This window comes from Oncorhynchus mykiss, chromosome 26, assembly GCF_057628025.1.
Source record: "Oncorhynchus mykiss isolate SJ-2025 chromosome 26, ASM5762802v1, whole genome shotgun sequence".
Classification (NCBI taxonomy): domain Eukaryota; kingdom Metazoa; phylum Chordata; class Actinopteri; order Salmoniformes; family Salmonidae; genus Oncorhynchus; species Oncorhynchus mykiss.
Window position 1 is genome coordinate 856,953 of NC_143047.1, and position 26,337 is coordinate 883,289.

General features: G+C 36.4%; 1 protein-coding gene and 1 pseudogene across 50 annotated transcripts in view; one reads left to right on the plus strand and one right to left on the minus strand.

Annotated features, from left to right (window-relative positions):
• Positions 1–26,337, minus strand: part of LOC110506238 (uncharacterized) — a 328,665-nt gene that overhangs the window by 11,223 nt on the left and 291,105 nt on the right. For 32 of the 50 annotated variants that reach the window (XM_090221671.1, XM_090221663.1, XM_090221692.1 and 29 more), the window contains 34 exons: positions 26,266–26,313; positions 25,972–26,016; positions 25,791–25,859; positions 25,620–25,667; positions 25,096–25,143; positions 24,865–24,918; positions 24,646–24,693; positions 24,505–24,552; positions 24,210–24,254; positions 24,029–24,097; positions 23,858–23,905; positions 23,334–23,381; positions 23,103–23,156; positions 22,884–22,931; positions 22,743–22,790; positions 22,447–22,491; positions 22,266–22,334; positions 22,095–22,142; positions 21,571–21,618; positions 21,339–21,392; positions 21,120–21,167; positions 20,982–21,029; positions 20,688–20,732; positions 20,507–20,575; positions 20,336–20,383; positions 19,773–19,865; positions 19,587–19,634; positions 18,869–18,916; positions 18,574–18,657; positions 13,246–13,290; positions 12,918–12,983; positions 9,332–9,379; positions 9,168–9,215; positions 6,570–6,611 (listed from right to left, as the gene is read on the minus strand). In XM_090221671.1, coding sequence (XP_090077797.1) covers positions 6,570–6,611; positions 9,168–9,215; positions 9,332–9,379; positions 12,918–12,983; positions 13,246–13,290; positions 18,574–18,657; positions 18,869–18,916; positions 19,587–19,634; positions 19,773–19,865; positions 20,336–20,383; positions 20,507–20,575; positions 20,688–20,732; positions 20,982–21,029; positions 21,120–21,167; positions 21,339–21,392; positions 21,571–21,618; positions 22,095–22,142; positions 22,266–22,334; positions 22,447–22,491; positions 22,743–22,790; positions 22,884–22,931; positions 23,103–23,156; positions 23,334–23,381; positions 23,858–23,905; positions 24,029–24,097; positions 24,210–24,254; positions 24,505–24,552; positions 24,646–24,693; positions 24,865–24,918; positions 25,096–25,143; positions 25,620–25,667; positions 25,791–25,859; positions 25,972–26,016; positions 26,266–26,313 — 1,812 coding nt within the window. The remainder of the gene's footprint in view (positions 1–6,569; positions 6,612–9,167; positions 9,216–9,331; positions 9,380–12,917; positions 12,984–13,245; positions 13,291–18,573; positions 18,658–18,868; positions 18,917–19,586; positions 19,635–19,772; positions 19,866–20,335; positions 20,384–20,506; positions 20,576–20,687; positions 20,733–20,981; positions 21,030–21,119; positions 21,168–21,338; positions 21,393–21,570; positions 21,619–22,094; positions 22,143–22,265; positions 22,335–22,446; positions 22,492–22,742; positions 22,791–22,883; positions 22,932–23,102; positions 23,157–23,333; positions 23,382–23,857; positions 23,906–24,028; positions 24,098–24,209; positions 24,255–24,504; positions 24,553–24,645; positions 24,694–24,864; positions 24,919–25,095; positions 25,144–25,619; positions 25,668–25,790; positions 25,860–25,971; positions 26,017–26,265; positions 26,314–26,337) is intronic. The other 18 variants (XM_090221707.1, XM_090221712.1, XM_090221711.1 and 15 more) reach the window with 5 other exon arrangements.
• LOC149971342 (uncharacterized) lies at positions 15,880–16,574 on the plus strand (annotated as a pseudogene).

Consider the following 26,337-nt stretch of genomic DNA (forward strand, 5'->3'; position numbering starts at 1 on the left):
TTTTCTCTCACCAATCTACACATAATACCCCATAATGACAAAGTGAAAACATCTTTTGAGTATTTGTTGCATAGTTAGAAAAATGTAATACAGAAATATAGTATACCATTTACATAAGTATTCACAACCCTGAGTCAATACTTTAAAGAACCACTTTTGGGGGAAAAATTACAAATCTGAGTGTTTTTGGGTATGTCTCTAAAAGTAAAAACTGTAACTAGGCCACTCAGGAACATTCAATTTCATCTTGGTATGCAGCCAGCCTGAACCAGGTTTTCATCTAGGATTTTGCCTGTGCTTATTCAAAAAGTATTCCGTTTATTTTTTATAATAAAAAACTCTTTAGTCCTTGCCGATGACAAGCATACCTATAACATGATGCAGCCACCACCATGCTTGCAAATATAGAGTGGTACTCAATGATGTGTTATGTAGGATTTTCCCTAAACATAACACTTTGTATTCAGACAAAAAGTAAATTTATTTGCCACCCTTCTGGCAGTATTACTTAAGTGCCCTGCTGCAAACAGGATGCATGTTTTTGAATATTTGTATTCTGTACAGGATTACATCTGTCATTTGGGTTAGTATTGTGGAGCATCTTCAAAGTTGATGATCCATACTCAGTTTTCTCCTAACACAGCCATTAAACTGCCTCACCTAAAGCCCATTCTTGTGGGAAGCTGCTATAAACCACCAAGTGCTAACAGTCAGCATTTGGATAATATGTGTGAAGTGCTTGAGAATGTATGTGATATCAACAGAGAAGTTTATTTTCTGGGTGATTTAAATATTGACTAAATATCATCAAGCTGCCCACTCAGGAAAAAATGTCAAACTGTAACCAGTGCCTGCAACATGGATCAGGTTGTCAGTCAACCTACCAGGGTAGTTACAAACAGCATAGGAATTAAATCATCAACATGTACTGATCACATCTTTACTAACACAGATATTTGCTTTAAAGCAGTATCCAAATCCATAGCATCTAATGATCTCAATATAATAGCCATATCTCGGAAAACCAAAGTTCCAAAGGCTGGGCCTAATATAGTGTATAAGAGGTCATACAAGAAGATTTGTAGTGATTCATATGTTGATGATGTAAATAATATTTGCTGGTCTGTGGTGTGTAATGAGGAGCAACCAGATGCTGCACTTGACACACCTATGAAACTACTTATTCCAGTTACTAATAAGCACCAACCCATTAAAAAAAATGACTGTAAAACCTGATAAATCCCCTTTGATTGACGAGGAATTGAAAACATTGTATGGTAATTAAGTCTGGCAGCCCAACTGATTGGCAAACATACTGCAAATTAAGACATCATGTGACTAGACTAAAGAAAATTTAAAAAAAAACTACACTATGAAGCAAAGATAGTAAAAATATTTGGTGCACCTTAAATTACATTTTTGGAAAGAAAATAATTTATTTAGTCAGAAGGTTCATTCATCACAAAGCCCACTGATATTGCAAACTACTTTAATGACTTTTTCATTGGCAAGATAAGCAAACTTAGGGATGACATGCCAGCAACAAATGCTGACACTACACTTCCAAGTACATCGGACCAAATTATGAAAAACAAGTATTGTACTTTGAATTCCGTAGTCAGTGTGGTAGAGGTGAAAAAATTATTGTTGTCTATCAACAATGACAAGCCGCCAGGGTCTGACAATGTCGATGGAAAATTACTGAGGATAATAGCAGACGATATTGCCACTCCTATTTACCACATATTCAATTTAAGCCTACTAGAAAGTGTGTGACCTTAGCACTGGAGGGAAGCTAAGTCATTCCGCTACCCAAGAATAATAAAGCCCCCTTTACTGGTTCAAATAGCCAACCGATCAGCCTGTTACCAACCCTTAGTAAACTTCTGAAAAAAAATGTGTTTGACCAGATACAATGCTCTTTTACTGTAAACAAATTGACAACAGAATGTCATCATGCTTATGTAGGGAAGGACACTCAACAAGCACAGCACTTACACAAATGACTGTGATGATTGGCTGAGATAAATTTATGATCAAATTATTGTGGTGGCTGTCTTGTTAAATTTCAGTACAGCTTTTGACATTATTGATCATAGTTTGCTGCTGGAAAAACGTATGTGTTATGGCTTTACACCCCCTGCTATAATGTGGATAAAGAGTTACTTGTCTAACTGAACACAAAATGTGTTCTTTAATGGAAGCCTATCAAATAATAATCCAGTTTGAATCAGGAAATCCCCATGGAGGCTGTTTTGGCCCCTTTCTTTTTTCAATTTTTACTAAAAACATGCCACTGACTGAGTAAAGCCAGAGTTTCTATGTGTGCGGATGACTCAACACTATACATGTCAGCTATTACAGTGACTGTAATGACTGCCACACTCAACAAAGAGCTGCAGTTAGTTTCAGTGGGTGGCAAGGAATAAGTTAGCCTTAAATATTTCTAAAACTAAAAGCATTTTATTTGGAACAAAACATTCACTAAACCCTAAACCTCAACTAAATCTTGTAATAAATCATGTAGAAATTGAGCAAGTTGAGATGAGTAAACTGCTTGGAGTAACACTAGATTGTAAACTGACCTGGTCAAAACCTTTTGATGCAGTAGTAGCTAAGATGGAGAGAAGTCTGTCTATAATAAAGTGATGCTCTGCCTTTTTAACAACACTATCAACAAGGCAGGTCCTACAGGTCATAGTTTTGTCGCACCTTGACTACTGTTCAGTCGTGTGGTCAGGTGCCACAAAAAAGGACTCAGGAAAATTGCAATTGGCTCAGAACAGGGCAGCATGGCTGGCCCTTGGATGGACACAGAGCTAATATTAATAATATGCAGGTCAATCTCTCCTGGCTGAAAGTGGAGAAGCGATTGACTTCATCACTACTTTTATTTATGAGAGGTATTGACATGTTAAATGCACCAAGCTGTCTGTCTAAACTACTGGCACACAGCTTGGACACCCATGCATATCCCACAAGACATGCCACAAGAGTTATCTTCACGTTCCCCAAGTCCAGAACAGACTATTGGAGGCACACAGTACTACATAGGTGCCATGACTGCATGGAGCTCTATTCCACATCAAGTAACTGACGCAAGATGTACAATTAGATTTAAAAAACAGATTAAAAAAACACCTTATGGAACAGTCGGGACTGTGAAGCAACACAAACATTGGTGCACACACACACACACACACGATAACATACGCACTATATACATACACATGGATTTAGTACCCTAGATATGTTGTATTGGTGTAGTAGGGGCCTGAGGGCACGCAGTGTGTGTACTGTAATGTTTAAAACTGTATAAACTGCCTTAATTTAGCTGGACCCCAGGAAGAGTCGCTGCTTTGGCAGCAGCTAATGGGGATACATAATAAATACAAACTATGAAACTGCTATACAATCACCATTGGCCTCATGGTGAAATCCCTGACCATTTTCCTTCCTCTCTGGCAACTGAGTTAGGAAAAATGCCTATATCATTATAGTGACCAGGTGTATTTATACACCATCAAAAGTGTAATTAATTAATTCACCTGCTCAAAGGGATATACAGCATCTGCTTTTTTTATTTTTACATATTTACCAATTGGTGTCCTTCTTTGCAAGGTATTGAAAAACCTTTTTGGCTTTGTGGTTGAATCTGTGCTTGAAATTCACTACTTGATTGAGGAATGAGTCCATGCAACTTATGTGATTTGTTAAGCATATTTTTTACTCCTGAACTTATTTAGGTATACCATAACAAATGGGTTCATTTTTGTTAATTTATTTCAAAGAAATTATACAAACAAAATTCCACTTTGACATTATGGGGTATTGTATTGTATTTTTTGTATTTATTATGGATCCCCATTAGCTGTTGCTTTGGCAGCAGCTACTCTTCCTGGGGTCCAGCAAGAGTAGCTGACCCCAGGAAGAGTAGCTGCTGCTTTTGCAACAGCTAATGGGTCTCCTAATAAAATACCAAAATACAAATTTCGAGGAAGCAAGGAAGCAGACAATTTGGCCCCGAAACTTTCTCCCACATCGTTTCGCTAATTTTCAGATGCATTGAATTGTTCTAAATGAAATATATTTAGCATTAGTAAATCTTATGTACGTCCAAACACTACTGTACATGGATGCCTATATTATTTACGGAGACTGGTTGGGCCATTCCTTTGGGATTATCTGCTTCAATAAGAGAGAGCACCATCTAACCAATCTCATTTGATGACTAGTTCTAAACATTTCAATACTTCATGATGTAAGGAATTAATTTATAAATATATGAAACAAAACATACTATCTGATGAAAACCTTGTAACTCAATTTGAGCAAATCTTATTTTTTTTTACATTTATTGAAAGCAGTAACTCCCCTCAATGTACTCTGAACATTGTATAACTCTAGGACCAAGAAAATGTATTCAAAAAAGCGTCTGATGTTTCATAATTGTGTGTTCGTTTTCATTTCCTGGTAAAATTTCTGTTTTGGAAATAAACTAAGGGATTTCATCAGACATCGAGGATATCTTGATTGTGTACAAGTTGATGCACATTTTGACAAATATTACATAGCTAAGGAGTTGTTGTTTCTGGTTCAGCCTACTCAGACTCTAGATTTGAGTATTTTCCAGTGAAACACAAATTGGATTGGTGTAATTTACAGACAGATCAGCTGAGAAATTATTTCTCAACATTTCCTCAGAGCTGTTGGTTTGACATTGTCTTTTGTAGCTTCAGTCTCTGTGTTGCCCATAAACATTCCAAGAAAACTTTACATTTGTATTGCTTATTTGGTCACCTGAAAGGGTAAAGGTCAAAAGAAATTTAAAACAAGAGGGCTGTTAGGATATGATAGTAAACCCCGTAAAAACCAACAAGTCAATGTAGCGCTATGCAACGCAATACAGCTGGATATCTTAAAACACTACTAACAGGAGTTTACATGCACCTGCATGCTAAACTAAGCTTGATTGCAATAAAAAAAATCCACGAGGATAAACCAGCAGATCAGTTGTTACCGTGTCAAGTGATTATGATACCAGACAGCTGGTCTGGGTTTTCTACTCTTGCCCCCAATAAAGTATCGACCTCAGGAGCATCGGAAAGAGTAAGGCTGATGAATGCAAAAATTATTATTATTATAGATTAAGAATGTATAACTATTAGGCCTATATTTAATTCAAATGTTTCACCTTAAATGGTAAAATAATATATACCATTCAAAACAACTTTATAGACTACATTTTCATTTGATAAAAAATGGTTGCAGATTTCAAATATGGACTGTGCAGACATATTTCACCTCTGATCTTGATGATGACCATATCAGACAATTTTATTTTAAAGACAGTTTTAAGGGATTACATAAATTGGGAACAAATGAAACATTAAGATTAGACTACACCAACATTAGTTGGCACCAACATTAGTTAGCGCTCTGGAGCAGGTTATCATCAAAGATCTCTCTGTTCATCTTTCCCTTGATCCTGACTAGTCTCCCAGTCCCTGCCACTAAAAAACATCCCAGCAGTATAATGCTGCCACCACCATGCTTCACCGTAGGGATGGTGCCAGGTTTCCTTCAGACGTGACACTTGGCATTGAGACCAAAGAGTTCACTCTACCATAAATACCTGATTGGTTAGTGCTGTAGAGATGGTTGTCCTTCTGGAGGTTTATTCCATCTCCACATAGGAACTCTAGAGCTCTCTCAGAGTGACCATCGGCTTCTTGGTCACCTCCCTGACCAAGGCCCTTCTTCCCCGATTGCTCAATTTGGCCGAGCAGCCAGCCTTAACGAGAGTCTTGGTAGTTCCAAACTTCTTCCATTTAAGAATGATGGAGGCCAATGTTCTTGGGGACCTTCAATGCTGCAGAATTTTTTTTGTATCCTTCCCCAGTTCCCTGCCTCGACACAATCCTGTCACGGAGCTCTACAGCTCATTACTTCGACCTCATGGCTTGGTTCTTGCTCTGACATGCACCGTCAACTGTGGGACCTTATATAGAAAGGTGTGTACCTTTCCAAATCATGTCCAATCAATTTAATTTACCACAGGTGGACTCCAATCAAGGTTGATCAATAGAAACAAGATGCACCTGCGCTCAATTTCAAGTCTCATAGCAAAGCGTCTAAAAAAAGGTATTTAGTTTTTGCAAAAATTTCTAAGAACCTGTTTTCACTTTGTCACTATGGGGTTTTGTGAGTAGATTGCTGAATAAATGTTTTTATTTAATACATTTTAGAATGAGGCAGTAATGTAACAAAATGTGGAAAATGTTAAGGGGTCTGAATATTTTCCAAATGCACTGCATGTATGTGTATATATATATATATATATATATACACATACATGCAGTGCATTTGGAAAATATTCAGTGCAGTCAAATGTAATTTTCCTTTTTGTATATGTATATATATACATATACAAAAAGGAAAATTACATTTGACTGCACTGGGCCTTTTAAGAAATTATCCAATTTTGGCAGCCCCTCAGAAAAATTGCTTTGTTTCATGAAAAAGCTTAAATGCAGCTTAACGTCAGCAGCTGAACACTACGTAAATACCTGTCTTTACAGGGACATGTTTGGCTGTCTCTTTGGAAACCACTGGTAGTATAGGAAATACATGTTAGCGTACAATTCAGTCATTGGAGGCTGCTGAGGGGAGGACGGCTCATAATAATGTCTGGAATAGAGTCAATAGAATGACATTAAACACGTGGTTTCCATGTGGTTGATACCATTCCATTGATTCCCGTTACAGCCATTATTATGAGCTGTCCTCCCCTCAGCAGCCGCCACTGATTTCAGTGTTTGTCAAAAGGGGTTGTATAGTTCTGTAAAGTTATCAAAAGGGGTGTGAATCTATTGTGTAAATTGTTTTGTTACATTACAAAAATGTATTTCACAATATTGAAAAACACACACAGAGAACATACAGAGCCTTCAGAAAGAATTCACACCCCTTGACTTTTTACACATTTTTGTTGTGTTACAACCTGAATTTAAAATGGATTCAATTTAGATTTTTTTTGTCACTGGCCTACACACAATAACACATAATGTCAAAGTGGAATTATATTTTTCGGAATTGTTATTAATTAAAAATGAAAAGCTGAAACGTCTTGAGGCAATAAGTATTCAACCTCTTTGTTATGGCAATCCTAATTAAGTTGAGGAGTGAACACTTGCTTTAACAAGTCACATAAGTTGCACGGACTGTGTGCAATAATAGTGTCTAACATAATTTTTTTATGACTACCTCATCTCTGGGCCCGATACATACAATTATCTGTAAGGTCCCTCAGTCGAACAGCTCATTTCAAACACCGCCCCACTAGATCCACAGACAATGTAACAGCCATCGCACTGCACACTGCCCTATCCCATCTGGGCAAGAGGAATACCTATGTAAGAATGCTGTTCATTGACTATAGCTCAGCATTCAACACCATATTACCCTCCAAGCTCATCATTAAGCTCAAGGCCCTGGGTCTGAACCCCGCCCTGCGCAACTGGGTCCTGGACTTCCTAACGGGTCGCCCCCAGGTGGTGAAGGTAGGAAACAACACCTTCACTTTGCTGATCCTCAACACTGGGGCCCACAATGTTGCGTGCCTAGATCCCTCCTGTACTCCCTGTTCACCCATGACTGCATGGCCATGCACGCCTCAAACTCAATCATCAAGTTTGCAGACAACACAACAGTGCTAGGCCGGATTACCAACAATGACAAGATAGCCTACACGGAGGAGGTGAGGGCTCTGGGAGTGTGGTGCCAGGAAAATAACCTCTCACTCAACAAAACAAAAGAGCTGATTGTGGACTTCAGGAAAGAGGCGGAGGGAGCTCCCCCCTATCCACTTTGACCGTACCTCAGTGGAGAAGGAGGAAAGCTTCAAGTTCCTAGGCGTACACATCACTGACAAACTGAAATAGTCCACCCACACAGACAGTGTGGTGAAGAAGATGCAACAGCAATAGGTACAACAGATGGTGTATCAATACCCTCAATAACTACAAAGATACAGGTGTCTTTCCTAACTCAGTTGCCCGAATAAGTTAAATAAATATTTCTAAATCTAAATGCATTGTATTTGGGACAAATCATTCACTAAACCCTAAATCTCAACTAAATCTTGTAATAAATAATGTGTAAATTGGGAAAGTTGAGGTGACTAAACTGCTTGGAGTTTGCCTGGATTGTAAACTGTCATGGTCAAACATATTGACACAACAGTAGCTAAGATGGGGAGAAGTCTGTCTATAATAAGGTGCTGCTCGACCTTCTTGTCAGCACTTTCAACAAGGCAGGTCCTACAGGCCATAGTTTTTTCGCACCTGGACTACTGTTTATTCGTGTGGTCAGGTGCCACAAAAAAGGACAATTGAAATTGGTTCAGAACAGGCCACGGCTGGCCCTTGGATGTACACAGAGATCTAATATTAATAATAAGCATGTTAATCTCTCCTGGCTCAAAGTGGAAGACAGATTGACTTCGTCACTGCTTGTGTTTATGAAAGGTATTGACATGTTGAATGCACCAAGCTGTCTGTTTGAACTACTGGCGCACAGCTCGGACACCCATGCATACCCCACAAGACATGCCACAAGAGGTCTCTTTACAGTCCCCAAGTCCAGAACAGACTATGGGACAGTACTAAATATAGCCATGACTACATGGAACTCTACTCCACATCAAGTAACTCATGCAAGCAGTAAAATTTGTTTTAAAAAACAGATTAATAAAACGCCTTATGGAACCTTATGGCAGCAGCTAATGGTGATCCATAATAAATACGAATACAAAATACCACGAAAGACTCACAGCTGTAATTTCTGCCAAAGGTGAATCTTCAAGATAGGTTAGTGTGTTATGTTTCATATTATTTTTTACAAATGTTAGAATTTTTCTTCCACTTTGATATTACAGCGTATTTTGAGTAGATTGTTGACAAAGGATTGACAATTAGGTCCATTTTAATCTCACTTTGTAAAACAAAAAAAATAGAAAAAAGTTAAGGGGTGTGGATACTTTCTGAAGGCACTGTACATATAGAAAACAAAGCTATATCCAGGGGTCATCTGATCCGGAGGACATGAAAACCGAGAATTAACAGAGATCCAACAGTGATTAAAATGAACAAAAACGACACCTGTACCTTTCGTTACAGTTGCTGGCTTAGCCTTCTTTTTTGTAGCTTCAGGTTCTAAGTCAAAAACAGAACAGTTTTGAATGAGACCCTATCTAAATAACAGTCGAAGGGTATTGAGTTGACAGAAGACATGAATGGGTGAGCATGGAAACTAAATCCATACACTGTACCTTTCTTAACAGGGTCTGGTTTGTCCATCTCTTTCACACCCTCAGGTTCTGAAACAAGTAGGAACAAGAAATGACATAGCATTATTACAGCACGGCTCTTAACTGCATGTACGATAAAAACATCAGCTTTAGGACAAGATGATTTTGCTTGTCCTAAAGCTGATTATTTCACAATTTTTTGTGAAATGACAAAACATTACAAAGTCACGCAAACGTCACATTTGAGTCAAATATTGTGTAGTGTTGATTGACAATGTAGGCTGTGAGGGGAGGAAAGCGGTTGTAAATTGTAGGGAACATTTATAATTTTTCAGTATATATAAACCATATGCAATTTACTGTACATAGTATGTACATGTAAAAACAGACCGAACACTTTCTCAAAACTGTTACTTTGTACAAAAAAAAGATGAATCTGAGATAAATCAATATCTTTTGAAGGGGATTCCTGGTTCTGATTCTGGTTATTAAAATGAACTAAAACAAATGGTGTTTATATAAAACTATATTGATCACAGCTCTCTTGTTTGTAGGGGACTCATGAAACATAAAACCAGCTCATTTTCTTATGGAATACGCCAGAAGGTGCCGATTCTGCAGGTACCAAATTACATTTGGACCTGGCGAAATGAGGAAGCTATGTGAGTGCCTATTAACGTTACTTAGGGGCGGCAGGTAGCCTAGTGGTAAAAGCATTGATTGGATTAGTAACCGAAAGGTTGCAAGATCGAATCCTTAAGTTGACAAGGTAAAAATCTGTTGTTCTGCCCCTGAACAAGGCAGTTAACCCACCGTTCCTAGGCTGTCATTGAAAATAAGAATTTGTTCACTTGCCTACTTAAATAAAGGTAAAATAAAAAGTATATAAAAAAATACTGTCAAGTAGGATTGCGGTTGGTGGATGTGCCTTTAAACTGCAGACTCCCACTCCGAGGGTCACGTATTCAATCCCAGTGCTAGCCACTAGTGGTGCGCTAGTCAGCTGTTTGTTCATCTGCACTCGCCCGCAATTGCTAATTACCCATCTGCATCCACCTGACTATAGTTGATAAAGTGAAACTCTGTGGTCCGCACCAGACACTAACCTGCTAATATAGAAAATGCGCTGTAGGTTACAGTCAGAGACTGTATTTAAATAGGTTTTTAGGCTACATGCTGCTTCTCTTCTGTCATTAGCCTTTACGTTGCCCGTGAAGACTAAATAGAGCTCACCAGAATGTCATAAATTGTCAGAATGAATGATTCAATCTAGTTGACATTGGTAAAGTTTTCTCTTTCATATCTGCTCCTTTTGAGGAGCAAAGCCATTTGGGGACCAGGGATCAAATGCATAACAAATGCATAACAATGTAAATAGTATGGGTGGCCATTTGATTGTTCAGCAGTCTCATGGCTTGGGGGAAGAAGCTGTTAACGGTGCTTTTTAGACCTATTACCTAGCTCTGGTACTGCTTGCCATGCAGCAGCAGAAAGAACAGTCTATGACTTGGGAGACTGGAGTCTTTGACAGTTTTTTGGGCCTTCCTCTGGTCCTGGATGGCAGGAAGCTTGGCACCAGTGATGTATTGGGCAGTACACACTACCCTCTGTAGCGCTTTACGGTCGGATGCCGAGCAGTTGCCATACCAGGCAGTGATGCAACTGGTCATTGTCCGTTTTGCCTCAGTGAATTGACATGAACGTTTTCTGGTGGTTTCCAAAAGCATTTGGCCATATACAATTAGGTAATGGGCTTTTGCACTAATGCAAAAATAATGAAAGAAAACCCTCTAATGTAGCCTATAGATAGATATAAATTGCACAGGAAAGATACATTTAGGCCTATGGATTTAAGGTATTATCTTGTCTTTATTCAACCCGCCTGCCACCCACCCATCATCCATTTCATGATAAAGATTAAATAAATAAAAAATTAATTATTTGACTAGGCAGTATCGGCACAACCGGCTGTGATTGGGATTTCCATAGGGTGGCGCACAATTGGCCGTTGTAGGCAGTCATTGTAAAGAAGAATTTGTTCTTAACTGACTTGCCGAGTATCTAAATATCTATATTTTTTTAAGTATATGATGTTTTGGTCTTCTCTTTCAGGAGAGACTAAATCAAATGGAATGAAGTGACCTTTAACTAGGGACATGCCGACAGGAACAGAATCCACACTAACAACCTAAATGTACAGCAGCCTATAGAATGATATATGATACATGCTATATGGTTGGTGAAAGGGTAACTGATGTAAGGTCCTTTTATCATTTATGTAGTATGACTTTTCTGTTAAATGTTTTAAACATCTATGATGTGTTTATGAAGAATTCATGAATGCTCTATGAAGCATTCATAGGTGCTGCTATAATATATTTAGTCAGAAATGTAATCCCATGTGAAATCTTCCCTTTTTTCTGGAAAAGTGACATATCTCAACATTCTAAACAATCTCTAGTTTAATTCACAGAAATATTTAATATGCATATTATTTGGAATGAATTGTAATACTTTTTTTCATAGACAACTTTAACTCTCTCCTTTGTAATATAATAATTTCTATGAATGACATCAGGTTCTGTGAAAAATACAACTTTTTTTTTTCATGGACAGTTGAGAAAATTAAGTTTGTTTAAAGTGTGACAAAAAATTATTACTTTTTGTAGGATCTGCTGGCTTGGCCTTTTCTTTGGGAGCCTCAGGCACTAAAAACATAGGAGGAAACTATTTTACCATGCTTTGTTGTTGTCTTAGGCCTCTCTTTATGTAATGTTGTTGTGTCTCTCTTGTCGTGATGTGTGTTTTGTCCTATATTTTAATTACATTTTTATTTTTAATCCCAGCCCCCGTCCCCGCAGGAGGTCGTTTGCCTTTTGGTAGGCCGTAATTGTAAATAAGAATTTGTTCTTAACTGACTTGCCAAGTTAAATAAAAGCATTAAAAAAACAATATTTGTTTAGTATTTCAAAGAGCAGTAATAAAGAACATGGAAGCAAGCACCTATACAGCATCTCTACCATTGTAAACATAGTCTAAGGAGCATGAACAAGTATTAAGAAATGAGTTACAAACAAACAGAATCATATCAGAATGATTGGTCAGTGTACAGGAAATTATGGATGTCCCCTCACACTGTACAATTAGCAAACCAATCTGTCCATTATTACCACAGTCAAATCAGAGGTGAAATCAGGGGTGCCCCCCATTTTGCACTGAGGCCGTCTTCACTGAGGTTTGGGGAGCCACACTGCATATTATGCCTTGCCATCAATTACTCCTGAATTAATAATGTGGGATGTTTGACACACTTGGAATAGATGTTCAAGTATTAGTTATTGGAATAGAATAGATGCTTCAAGTATTATATAAACCTTTTATGAGTTATATGAGTTATACTTAGAAAAATAGAGTATTGAAAATAAACTAGAGAGATTAAACCGTGTCAGTGTCTTTCTTTAGAAGGGCTGGTTTGGTATATTCTTTAAGAGCAGGTTCTGAATCAAATTACACAAATATACATATTTCACCACAACTGAATCAAAATAAATGAAAAGACACGTAATTCTATCTTCTGCTAAATGAACGTTTCCCTGAAAAACAATACCTTGAATTGAATCAGTACCTTTCTTTTGAGATACTGGTTTGTCCTTCTGGTTGGGAGCCTCACGTTCTAAACAAAAACACAAATTTAAGTACAATGATAATAGTTATAATGGGAGGTTAGGGCATACATAAAGTACAACTAACAATTTCTATTAAAAAAGTTTCCCAAAGTCAGACATCCGGGAATTGGTCATCTAATGTACGGTATATACTGTAGACATGAATTACATGCTACCGTTACATAATAAACAACAATGAAATACCAAGGATGCTAGGATTGTTATCAAATAAACTCATTAAGTAAGAGAAGTGGGAGTAAATTCTAATACCTTTCTTTGCAGGGGCTGGCATGGCCTTCTCTTTCAGAGCAGGTTCTGAAAAAAATGAAAAACCAACATTTTTACTGCATCCCATTAAGTTATATTATGTGTGAGGAACTGAATGGGACAGATATTGCAATAAGAGCCATCCATATTTTGCTATAGCTGCCCCTTTGGCTTTCCCTTTATAAGCTTCAGACTCGAAATCAAACAAGAATAAAACCAATGAGAAGCCATGATAAGTGGAGCAGTACTCTACTAACAAACACAGCTAACAAACAAAAGATGAGCATAAGTATCTAGGTATTCTACAAAAGCCCAAAACATTTGTAGATATGGAACATATGTATACGGACTGTTTTGATCTTGTCTTTGGAAGTGTATGATTTAGTAGGAGAGGTCTGAATAATATCTGTTTGTGTAATTCAATTTTAACATTTTCATTATACATTACATTTCTTAAGCAACAATTTGTGCATGCCTTAGCCAGATATACACTACCGGTCAAAAGTTATTCAAGAGTTTTTCTTAATTTTTACTCTTTTATACATTGTAGAATAATAGTAAAGACATCAAAAATGATGAAATAACACATATGGAATCATGAAGTAAGCAAAAAAGTGTTAAACAAATCACAATATATTTTATTTTTGAGATTCTTCAGAGTAGCCAACCTTTGCCTTGATGACAGCCTTCACCAAACAGCTCAAACTGGCCCTAACCAGGATAGAAAGAGGAGTGGGAGGCCCCGGTGCACAACTGAGCAAGAGGACAAGTACATTATAGTGTCTAGTTTGAGAAACAGACGCCTCACAAGTCCTCAACTGGCAGCTTCATTAAATAATACCCACAAAACACTAGACTAACGTCAGCAGTGAAGAGGCGACTCCGGGATGCTGGCCTTCTAGGCAGAGTTCCTGTTTCCAGTGTCTGTGTTCTTTTGCCCATCTTTTATTGTTATTGACCAGTCTGAGATATGGCTTTTTCTTTGCAACTCTGCCTAGAAGGCTAGCATCCCGTAGTCGCCTCTTCACTATTGATGTTGAGACTGGTGTTTTGTGGGTACTATTTAATGAAGCTGCCATTTGAGGACTTGTGAGGTGTCTGTTTCAAACAGTCCTGATCGGTGCTTCATTACTTGTCTTGGCCAGACGATGTACATCCGCCACTGTTATCTTTGGCAGCTCTTGCAAGCACCTTGTGTAAAACAGTGCCATGGTTGGTAAGGGAGGGTGTGTTGGCTAATTGCTAGCCAGCTTACTAGTTAGTGCGTTAACAGCTAGCTAGCTAAGAGACAAAATAAGCCACAGAACACAATCATCGACTTACAAAAATCACTAACAGAACGGATAAACACTATTTTCAACAAGAATGATAAAAAATGCGATAGAAATATGATTATATTAATATACTGAGGTAATGATTAAACAAGTGACTTCGAGGCTAGTATGGCTACAATCAGGCAACAGGACACGATCCGGACAGGAAGCTATGTATCGGGTAGGAAGTTGAGCGGAAGTGGGCCTTGCTACGTTGTGCAAAAAGTCTATTGGCATGCTTACTGCATGAATGTCAACCAGAACTGTTGCCAGAATTTTTTTAGAATTTGGCAGAACATCCAACCCATCTCACAACTGCTGACCACGTGTAACCCTGCCAGCCCAGGACTTCCACATCCGGCTTGAACCCTTGCCTAGTAATGTGAAATCCATAGATTAGGGCCTTGATTTGCTTTTAACTCAGTAAAACCTTTGATATTGTTGCATTTATATTTTTGTTTAGTATATTTGCCATATATTTTCAACTGTGCTGTTGTGTTTCACAAAAGTTCTGAACCTATATACAGTACCAGCCAAAAGTTTGGACGCACCCACTCATTCAAGGGTTTTTCTTTATTTTTATTATTTTCTACATTGTAGATTAATATAGAAGACATCAAAACGATGAAATAACACATATGGAATCATGTAGTAACCAAAAAAGTGTTAAACAAATCAAAATATATTTTAGATTTGAGATTCTTCAAAGTAGCCACCTTTTGCCTTGATGACAGCTTTGCACACTATTGTCATTCTCTCAACCAGCTTCATGAGGTAGTCACCTGGAATGCATTTCAATTAACAGGTGTGACTTGTTAAAAGTTCATTTGTGGAATTTCTTTCCTTCTTAATGCGTTTGAGAAATCAGTTGTGTTGTGACAAGGTAGGGGTGATATACAGAAGTAAAATGGTAAAATACCAAGTCCATATTATGGCAAGAACACCTCAAACAAGCAAAGAGAAACGACAGTCCATCGTTACTTTAAGACATGAAGGTCAGTCAATTCGGAAAATGTCAAGAACTTTTAAAGTTTCTTCAAGTGCAGTCACAAAAAATAATGTATTAATTAATCTACACACAATACCCCATAATTACAAAGTGGAAACAGGTAGGAAAAATAAAAAACAGATACCTTATTTATATAAGTATTCAGACTCTTTGCTATGAGACTTGAAATTGAGCACAGGTGCATCCTGTTTCCATTGATTCTCCTTGAGATGTTTCTACAACTTGATTGGATCCCACCTGTGGTAAATTAACTTGATTGGAGATGATTTGGAAAGGCACACACATAGGGACATAGGGTCTCAAAGTTGATAGTGCATGTCAGAGTAAGAACCAATCTATCAAAGTTTGAAGGAATTGTCCGTAGAGCTCCGAGACAGGATTGTGCCGAGGCACAGATCTGGGGAAGGGTACGAAAAAGTCAAAATGTGTTTGCATTATTTAAGGTCCCCAAGAACACAGTGGCCTCCATCATTCTTAAATGGAAGAAGTTTGTAGCCACCAAGAGTCTTCCTAGAGCTGGCCGCCTGGCCAAACTGAGCAATCGAGGGAGAAGGGCCGTGGTCTGGGAGGTGACCAAGAACCCGATGGTCACTCTGACAGAGCTCATGAGATCCTCTGTGGAGATTTGAGAACCTCACAGAAGGACAACCATCTCTTCAGCACTCCACCAATCAGGCCTTTATGGTAGAGTGGTCAGACAGAGGCCATTCCTCATTAAAAGACACATGACAGCCCACTTGGAGTTTGCCAAAAGGCACCTAAAGGAATCTGACCATGAGAAACAAGATTCTCTGGTCTGATGAAACCAAGATTGAACTCTTTGGTCTGAATGCAAAGAGTCACGTCAGGAAGAAAGCAGGCGCCACTCATCATCTGATCAATACCATCCCTACAGTGAAGAATGGTGGTGGCATCATAATGCTGTGGGAAAGTTTTTCAGCGGCACGGACTGGGAGACTAGTCAGGATCAAGGGAAAGATGAACGGAGCAAAGTACAGAAAGATCCTTGATTAAAACCTGCTCCAGAGCATTCAGGACCTCAAACTGGGGTGAATGTTCACCTTCCAACAGGACAACAACACTAAGCACACAGCCAAGACAAGGCAGGAATGGCTTCAGGACAAGTCTCTGAATGTCCTTGAGTGGCCCAGCCAGAGCCGGACCCAATCGAACATCTCTGGAGAGACCTGAAAATAGCTGTGCAGCGATGTTCCCCATCCAACCCGACAGAGCTTTAGAGGATCTGCAGAGAAGAATGGAGTTTGTGTGTAGATTGCTAAGGGGGGGAAAAAACAATTTTAGAATAAGACTGCGACATAACAAAATGTGGAAAAAGTGAAGGGGTCTGAATACTTTCAGAATACACTGTATTGACAATACCAAATCAAATGTTCTAATGATTCTGTCTCTTCGCAGAATCTCTTGTATCCCCCATATTTAAAGCATTCTAGTGGTAGCAAAACATATTGTATTATCATTTAAATTCGAAAACTCAAAGTGTTGAATCCGCCGTTGTTTTGTGTATCAGTTCATAAACCATGTGCAATTGAATCGGTACATCGAAAATCTCTTCCCAACTATTTTGGAATCTGTATGGCACAGCTGTCCATTTTTTTTGGTCTTTAAATGTCGTCTTGGTAAGCAACTCGTGTTTATTTGTCCTTGTGTTTTAGGTTATTGTCCTGCTGAAAGGTGAATTTGTCTCCCAGTGTCTGTTGGAAAGCAGACAGAACCTGGTTTTCCTCTACGATTTTGCCTGTGGTTAGCTCTATTACGTTTCTTTTAATCCTAAAAAAAACTCCCTAGTCCTTGTCAATGACAAGCATACCCATAATGTGATGCAGCCACCACCATGCTTGAACCTATGAAGAGTGGTACTCAGTGATGTGTTGTGTTGGATTTGCAACAAACAACGCTTTGAATTCAGGAAATAAAGTGAATTTCTTTGCCACATTTTTTACAGTCTGTGCCTTCAATGTTGATGATCCTTTCTCAGATTTCTACTATCACAGCCAGTTACAGATATTAATCACTGTAACGTTTGAAAATCACCATTGGCCTCATGGTGAAATCCCTGAGTGGTTTCCTTCCTCTCCGGCTACTGAGTTAGGAAGGACGCCTATATGTTTGTAGTTACTGGCTGTATTGACACAACATCCAAAGTGTGATTAATAACTTCACCATGCTCAAACGGATATTCAATGTCTGCTTTTTATTTGATTTTTTACCCATCTACCAATAGGTGCCCTTCTTTGTGAGGCATTGGCAAACATCCCTAGTCTTTGTGGTTGACTCTGTGTTTGAAACTCATTGCTCGCCTGAGGGACTTTACAGATAATTATATGTGTGGGGTACAGAGGTTATGTGTGGGGTACAGAGGTGAGGTAGTCATTAAAAAATAATGTTAAACACATATTGCACACAGTGATTCCATGCAACTTATTATTTGACCTGTTAAGCCAATTTATACTCCTGAACTTATTTTGGCTTGCCGTAACAAAGTGGTTTAATACTTATTGACTCAAGACATTTCAGCTTTTCATTTTTAATTAATTTGTAAAAATGTCTAAAAATATAATTCCACTTTGACATTATGGGGTGAATCTCAATTTAACCATTTTTTTTAATTCAGTGTAACACAACAAAATGTGTAAGAAATCAAGAGGTGAGAATACCTTACGAAGACACTGTAAGTACCATGTAAATATGTATAGGTATTAGGGACACTTGCTGGAAAGTGGGATCGTAATATCTACTTACTAATGTAAGAATTTCGTATGGTTAGTAAAGAATTTTGGATATGAAAATTGCAAGAATCTCTCTGGCTCTGATTTTTAAAAAGAAAATCAGAAAATCAAATATTCAGTGTACAAATATTGTTGGTTTGCCTTATCACTGTGCATTGCAAGGTCTAAACAAAACAGAAACATTAAAGATGTGTTTAAAAGTTTAAAATAATGAATACAGTGGGCATGAACATGGATACTATGTTTAAGTGATGCCACTTACCTTTCTTTACAAGTACAACTTTAACTCTCTCCTTTGTAAGAGAAGCATTTATGTGACTGTGATTTCTGCGAATCACTTCAGGTTCTGTCAAAAAAAGACCATACAATCCACATCAGAATCTTTCAAGTCTTAGGATGAAAATCAAGGTAGAGAAAATGTGTCAATTTCTATTAAACCTGTTCTCAAAGTTGATTTATGTATTAATTCAAATACAATCTAACAATGGCTTCACTTCCCAAAGTATGAAAACATTCAATGTAAAAAGAACAATGAAAAAAATGGGGGACGTTACTACCTTTGATTCCAATGTTTGGTCGTGCTTTCCCCAGTGGCGCAACAAGTTCTAAACAAATAAAACAATTTCATATATCTTATTAATCTCAGTAAATGAACAACTCCAATATCTTAGCTTTGCTTTACCTTTCTTTACTGGTGTTCCCTTGAAATTCTCTTCTGGACTAGATCTTATTTAGGGGCTTCATAGCAAAGGGGGTGGATACATATGCATGCACCACTTTCCCGTTTTTTAAATGTTTTAACTTCACCAAATTTGGACTATTTTGTATATGTCCATTACTTGAAATCCAAATGAACATCCATTTAAATTACAGGTTGTAATGAAACAAATTAGGAAAAACGCCAATGGGAATTAATACTTTTGCAAGGCACTGTATATCTCTTGACATGAGCTGCTTTTGTTTTCTCTTTTGAACATTCAGGTTCTGATACTTGAGAATGGAGGACAAGAATAATGTTAGACAATATGTGCCAGTTTGATGTCTCTAGTACACTTGGGGTTGTTTAGTTAATTTAGCCTTAGTAGCTGAATCCAGATCTTTCTACAGAAATAACATGTTTAGATGATTTTTAAATATTAGGAAGAATATAATACTTACATTTAAAACAACATTGGTTGCACAGGATGATTTCACAGGAGGCAGGCCATATCTTTGACCACCCTGTTCTACTCAGTCTAAAAACTACTGTAGTGAAGTACTGTAATACACCAGTACCTTTCTTTGCAGGTGTTGGTTTAGACTTTTCTTTGCCAACTTCAGCCTCTGAATAAAATAAAAACATTTAAGTTGAAAGACTGGCAGGTCAAATTAAAGCATAATAGCACAAATGTACTAATTCATAGTAAATACATACTGTATTTTAGATGTAAAACCAATTTAAAAAAAACATTGCTTCAATACCTTTCTTAGCTAGTGCTGGTTTTGCCTTGTCTTTTACAGTTTTCACTTTCTTTGCAGGAACTGGTCTAGTCTTTTCTTTAACAACATCAGCATCTATTTCAAATGTTGATAAGGACACACATGCAGTATAGGATTATTTAATTGGAGTATTGTATAATCTGATATTTAAAATACAATAAATGATTCTATAGTATACATATGTTCTTAAATGTAATATACTGCTTCTCAAGCCTACACTAACAAGAAACAAACGTTATTGCAATATAACATTTGTGTGCAAAGAGAAAATACATATTTATATTGAAATTAGATCATTTGTAAGGGTTGTTTTCACCTCAATCTTTATATTACATTTACAAAACATGTAATTTAACAGACACTCTTATCCAGAACTATTTACAGTAGTGGGTCAATTTCCATTTTCTCTGATTTTAGATTTGTCAAATTTAGAACAGACTATAAATAATTATAAACAATGAAAGTAACTAAACTATGCAGTGAATAAAATAAAATAAAACGCAAACAAATCTTACATACTAATTACATACTAAACACATTCTTACCTTTCTTTGCAGAGGCTGATTTGACCTTTTCTTTAATAACTGCAGCATCTGAATCAAAAGCAACATAATTGTGTTTCTCTATGAATATAGCAGGATACATGTTTTTCTCTGAGATGATGTACTGTCTGTAATATTATATTGGTGGTGTTAAAAATCAATACATTCGGTTACCTTCATTTGAAGGAGTTACTTTGGCTTTTTCTTTGGAAACTTCAGCTTCTAAGTTCACGTACATCAGTCCTTACAATAATAACTTATTGAATGTTTTATAAATATCATAAAATGGACACATAGGCTGCCTACTTATTATTTGAATAAGTGGAAAATTAACAATTCCAAAATAATTTCATACCTTTCTTTTCTGGAGCTAATTTGGCCTTTTCTTTTGCTTCAGCATCTAAATCAGAAAAAAAAGATTTAATAAACTGGACCTTCTGTCATACAACACAGGCTTATCTGATTCAGATTATCGGGCCAAGCCAAACTGAACTGTGCTCGTTTAGATATTTTCTTTTCACATTGTCCTTTCCAGCACAATTCCAGCAGCTATGGTTGATGAGTATCTAGGCCAGCCCAGTATACTGTAAGCTGGCTTGGCTCAGTAATGCGAAAACGGGTTCTGTGGTACACAAAGAATACTTTGTACCTTTCTTTGACGTAGCTGCTTTGGTCTGTTCTTTGGGAACTTCACTGTCTAAAACAAGCATTGGACAAGACACAACATGAATCTCAAGAATTACGCCATTATACATTTTGAAGCCAGAAAAAAATATCCTATCTGTACCTTCTTTTGAAGGCTCTGGTTTGGCTTGTTCCTTAGTTTCCTTGGACTCTAATTAAACAAGAATGATAACATATACAGCAAAGGTTCTAACTGCAATTGATTCAAACCCACACTGAGTATTTGGTTGAGAGAGAAATGAAGCACACTCTGTGGCAGACATCTATTTAGAGTAAGACTAGCGTTTTTTGTTTCAAGTCTAAAGAAAAAAGTTATCCATACCTTTCTTTGATGAAGCTGCTTTGGCGTTTTCTTTGTGAATTTCAGCTTCTAAAACTATCATTGGAGAAGACACAAAATTAATCTAAAGAATTGGGCTATTTATTTATTTCTTTGCAAGAGCTGGTTTGGTCTTCTCACTGCTAAATTCAGCTTCTCAGTAAAATAGTGACTTTCAGCCTCTATCAAACACTATCAAATGACGTATTAACCACAGATTTGAAAACATTTTTACCTTTCTTTGCAGGGGCTGATTTCACCTTTTCTTTAATAACTGCAGCATCTATGTCAAATATTGATACAAACATACATGCAGTATATATGATTATTTAATTGGATTATTGTATAATCTGATATATATTATACACTAAATTATTGTACAGAATACATATGTTCTTAAATGTAATATACTGCTTATCAAACAATACACAATATTGCAAAATAACATTTGTGTGCAAAGAGAAAATACATATTTACATTTAAATTAAATAATTTGTTATGGCTATTTGTTCACCTCAATATTTATTTTACATTTACAATTTTTGTCATTTAACAGACACTCTTATCCAGAACTATTTACAGTAGTGAGTGCATTTTCAATTGCTAACTCTGAATTTAGATTTGTCACATTTGGAAGAGATTATAAACATTTATAAACAATGAAAGTAACAAAAAATATGCCGTGAATTTAAATAAATACAACACAATGCAAACAAATATTATAACAAATTCCTAATTACATACTAACCAAATTCTTACCTTTCTTTGCAGGGGCTGATTTGACCTTTTCTTTAATAACTGCAGCATCTGAATCAAAAGCAACATAATTGTGTTTCTCTATGAATATAGCAGGATACATGTTTTTCTCTGAGATGATGTACTGTCTGTAATATTATATTGGTGGTGTTAAAAATCAATACATTCGGTTACCTTCATTTGAAGGAGTTACTTTGGCTTTTTCTTTGGAAACTTCAGCTTCTAAGTTCACGTACAACAGTCCTTACAATAATAACTTATTGAATGTTTTATAAATAGCATAAAATGGACACATAGGCTGCCTACTTATTATTGGAATAAGTGGAAAATTAACAATTCAAAAATAATTTCATACCTTTCTTTTCTGGAGCTAATTTGGCCTTTTCTTTTGCTTCAGCATCTAAATCAGAAAAAAAAAAGATTTAATAAACTGGACCTTCTGTCATACAACACAGGCTTATCTGATTCAGATTATCGGGCCAAGCCAAACTGAACTGTGCTCGTTTAGATATGTTCTTTTCACATTGTCCTTTCCAGCACAATTCCAGCAGCTATGATTGATGAGTATCTAGGCCAGCCAAGTATACTGTAGGCTGGCTTGGCTCAGTAATGCGAAAATGGGTTCTGTGGTACACAAAGAATACTTTGTACCTTTCTTTGATGTAGCTGCTTTGGTCTGTTCTTTGGGAACTTCACTCTCTAAAACAAGCATTGGACAAGACAACACAACATGAATCTCAAGAATTACGCCATTATACATTTTGAAGCCAGAAAAAAATATCCTATCTGTACCTTCTTTTGAAGGCTCTGGTTTGGCTTGTTCCTTAGTTTCCTTGGACTCTAATTAAACAAGAATGATAACATATACAGCAAAGGTTCAAACTGCAATTGATTCAAACCCATACTGAGTATTTGTTTGAGAGAGAAATGAAGCACACTCTGTGGCAGACATCTATTTAGAGTAAGACTAGCGTTTTTTGTTTCAAGTCTAAAGAAAAAAGTTATCCATACCTTTCTTTGATGAAGCTGCTTTGGCGTTTTCTTTGTGAATTTCAGCTTCTAAAACTATCATTGGAGAAGACACAAAATGAATCTAAAGAATTGGGCTATTTATTTATTTCTTTGCAAGAGCTGGTTTGGTCTTCTCACTGCTAAATTCAGCTTCTCAGTAAATAGTGACTTTCAGCCTCTATCAAACACTATCAAATGACATATTAACCACAGATTTGAAAACATTTTTACCTTTCTTTGCAGGGGCTGATTTCACCTTTTCTTTAATAACTGCAGCATCTATGTCAAATATTGATACAAACATACATGCAGTATATATGATTATTTAATTGGATTATTGTATAATCTGATATATATTATACACTAAATTATTGTACAGAATACATATGTTCTTAAATGTAATATACTGCTTATCAAACAATACACAATATTGCAAAATAACATTTGTGTGCAAAGAGAAAATACATATTTACATTTAAATTAAATAATTTGTTATGGCTATCTGTTCACCTCAATATTTATTTTACATTTACAATTTTTGTCATTTAACAGACACTCTTATCCAGAACTATTTACAGTAGTGAGTGCATTTTCAATTGCTAACTCTGAATTTAGATTTGTCACATTTGGAAGAGATTATAAACATTTATAAACAATGAAAGTAACAAAAAATATGCCGTGAATTTAAATAAATACAACACAATGCAAACAAATATTATAACAAATTCCTAATTACATACTAACCAAATTCTTACCTTTCTTTGCAGGGGCTGATTTGACCTTTTCTTTAATAACTGCAGCATCTGAATCAAAAGCAACATAATTGTGTTTCTCTATGAATATAGCAGGATACATGTTTTTCTCTGAGATGATGTACTGTCTGTAATATTATATTGGTGGTGTTAAAAATCAATACATTCGGTTACCTTCATTTGAAGGAGTTACTTTGGCTTTTTCTTTGGAAACTTCAGCTTCTAAGTTCACGTACAACAGTCCTTACAATAATAACTTATTGAATGTTTTATAAATAGCATAAAATGGACACATAGGCTGCCTACTTATTATTGGAATAAGTGGAAAATTAACAATTCAAAAATAATTTCATACCTTTCTTTTCTGGAGCTAATTTGGCCTTTTCTTTTGCTTCAGCATCTAAATCAGAAAAAAAAAGATTTAATAAACTGGACCTTCTGTCATACAACACAGGCTTATCTGATTCAGATTATCGGGCCAAGCCAAACTGAACTGTGCTCGTTTAGATATTTTCTTTTCACATTGTCCTTTCCAGCACAATTCCAGCAGCTATGATTGATGAGTATCTAGGCCAGCCAAGTATACTGTAGGCTGGCTTGGCTCAGTAATGCGAAAATGGGTACTGTGGTACACAAAGAATACTTTGTACCTTTCTTTGATGTAGCTGCTTTGGTCTGTTCTTTGGGAACTTCACTCTCTAAAACAAGCATTGGACAAGACAACACAACATGAATCTCAAGAATTACGCCATTATACATTTTGAAGCCAGAAAAAAATATCCTATCTGTACCTTCTTTTGAAGGCTCTGGTTTGGCTTGTTCCTTAGTTTCCTTGGACTCTAATTAAACAAGAATGATAACATATACAGCAAAGGTTCAAACTGCAATTGATTCAAACCCATACTGAGTATTTGTTTGAGAGAGAAATGAAGCACACTCTGTGGCAGACATCTATTTAGAGTAAGACTAGCGTTTTTTGTTTCAAGTCTAAAGAAAAAAGTTATCCATACCTTTCTTTGATGAAGCTGCTTTGGCGTTTTCTTTGTGAATTTCAGCTTCTAAAACTATCATTGGAGAAGACACAAAATGAATCTAAAGAATTGGGCTATTTATTTATTTCTTTGCAAGAGCTGGTTTGGTCTTCTCACTGCTAAATTCAGCTTCTCAGTAAATAGTGACTTTCAGCCTCTATCAAACACTATCAAATGACATATTAACCACAGATTTGAAAACATTTTTACCTTTCTTTGCAGGGGCTGATTTCACCTTTTCTTTAATAACTGCAGCATCTATGTCAAATATTGATACAAACATACATGCAGTATATATGATTATTTAATTGGATTATTGTATAATCTGATATATATTATACACTAAATTATTGTACAGAATACATATGTTCTTAAATGTAATATACTGCTTATCAAACAATACACAATATTGCAAAATAACATTTGTGTGCAAAGAGAAAATACATATTTACATTTAAATTAAATAATTTGTTATGGCTATCTGTTCACCTCAATATTTATTTTACATTTACAATTTTTGTCATTTAACAGACACTCTTATCCAGAACTATTTACAGTAGTGAGTGCATTTTCAATTGCTAACTCTGAATTTAGATTTGTCACATTTGGAAGAGATTATAAACATTTATAAACAATGAAAGTAACAAAAAATATGCCGTGAATTTAAATAAATACAACACAATGCAAACAAATATTATAACAAATTCCTAATTACATACTAACCAAATTCTTACCTTTCTTTGCAGGGGCTGATTTGACCTTTTCTTTAATAACTGCAGCATCTGAATCAAAAGCAACATAATTGTGTTTCTCTATGAATATAGCAGGATACATGTTTTTCTCTGAGATGATGTACTGTCTGTAATATTATATTGGTGGTGTTAAAAATCAATACATTCGGTTACCTTCATTTGAAGGAGTTACTTTGGCTTTTTCTTTGGAAACTTCAGCTTCTAAGTTCACGTACAACAGTCCTTACAATAATAACTTATTGAATGTTTTATAAATAGCATAAAATGGACACATAGGCTGCCTACTTATTATTGGAATAAGTGGAAAATTAACAATTCAAAAATAATTTCATACCTTTCTTTTCTGGAGCTAATTTGGCCTTTTCTTTTGCTTCAGGATCTAAATCAGAAAAAAAAGATTTAATAAACTGGACCTTCTGTCATACAACACAGGCTTATCTGATTCAGATTATCGGGCCAAGCCAAACTGAACTGTGCTCGTTTAGATATTTTCTTTTCACATTGTCCTTTCCAGCACAATTCCAGCAGCTATGATTGATGAGTATCTAGGCCAGCCAAGTATACTGTAGGCTGGCTTGGCTCAGTAATGCGAAAATGGGTTCTGTGGTACACAAAGAATACTTTGTACCTTTCTTTGATGTAGCTGCTTTGGTCTGTTCTTTGGGAACTTCACTCTCTAAAACAAGCATTGGACAAGACA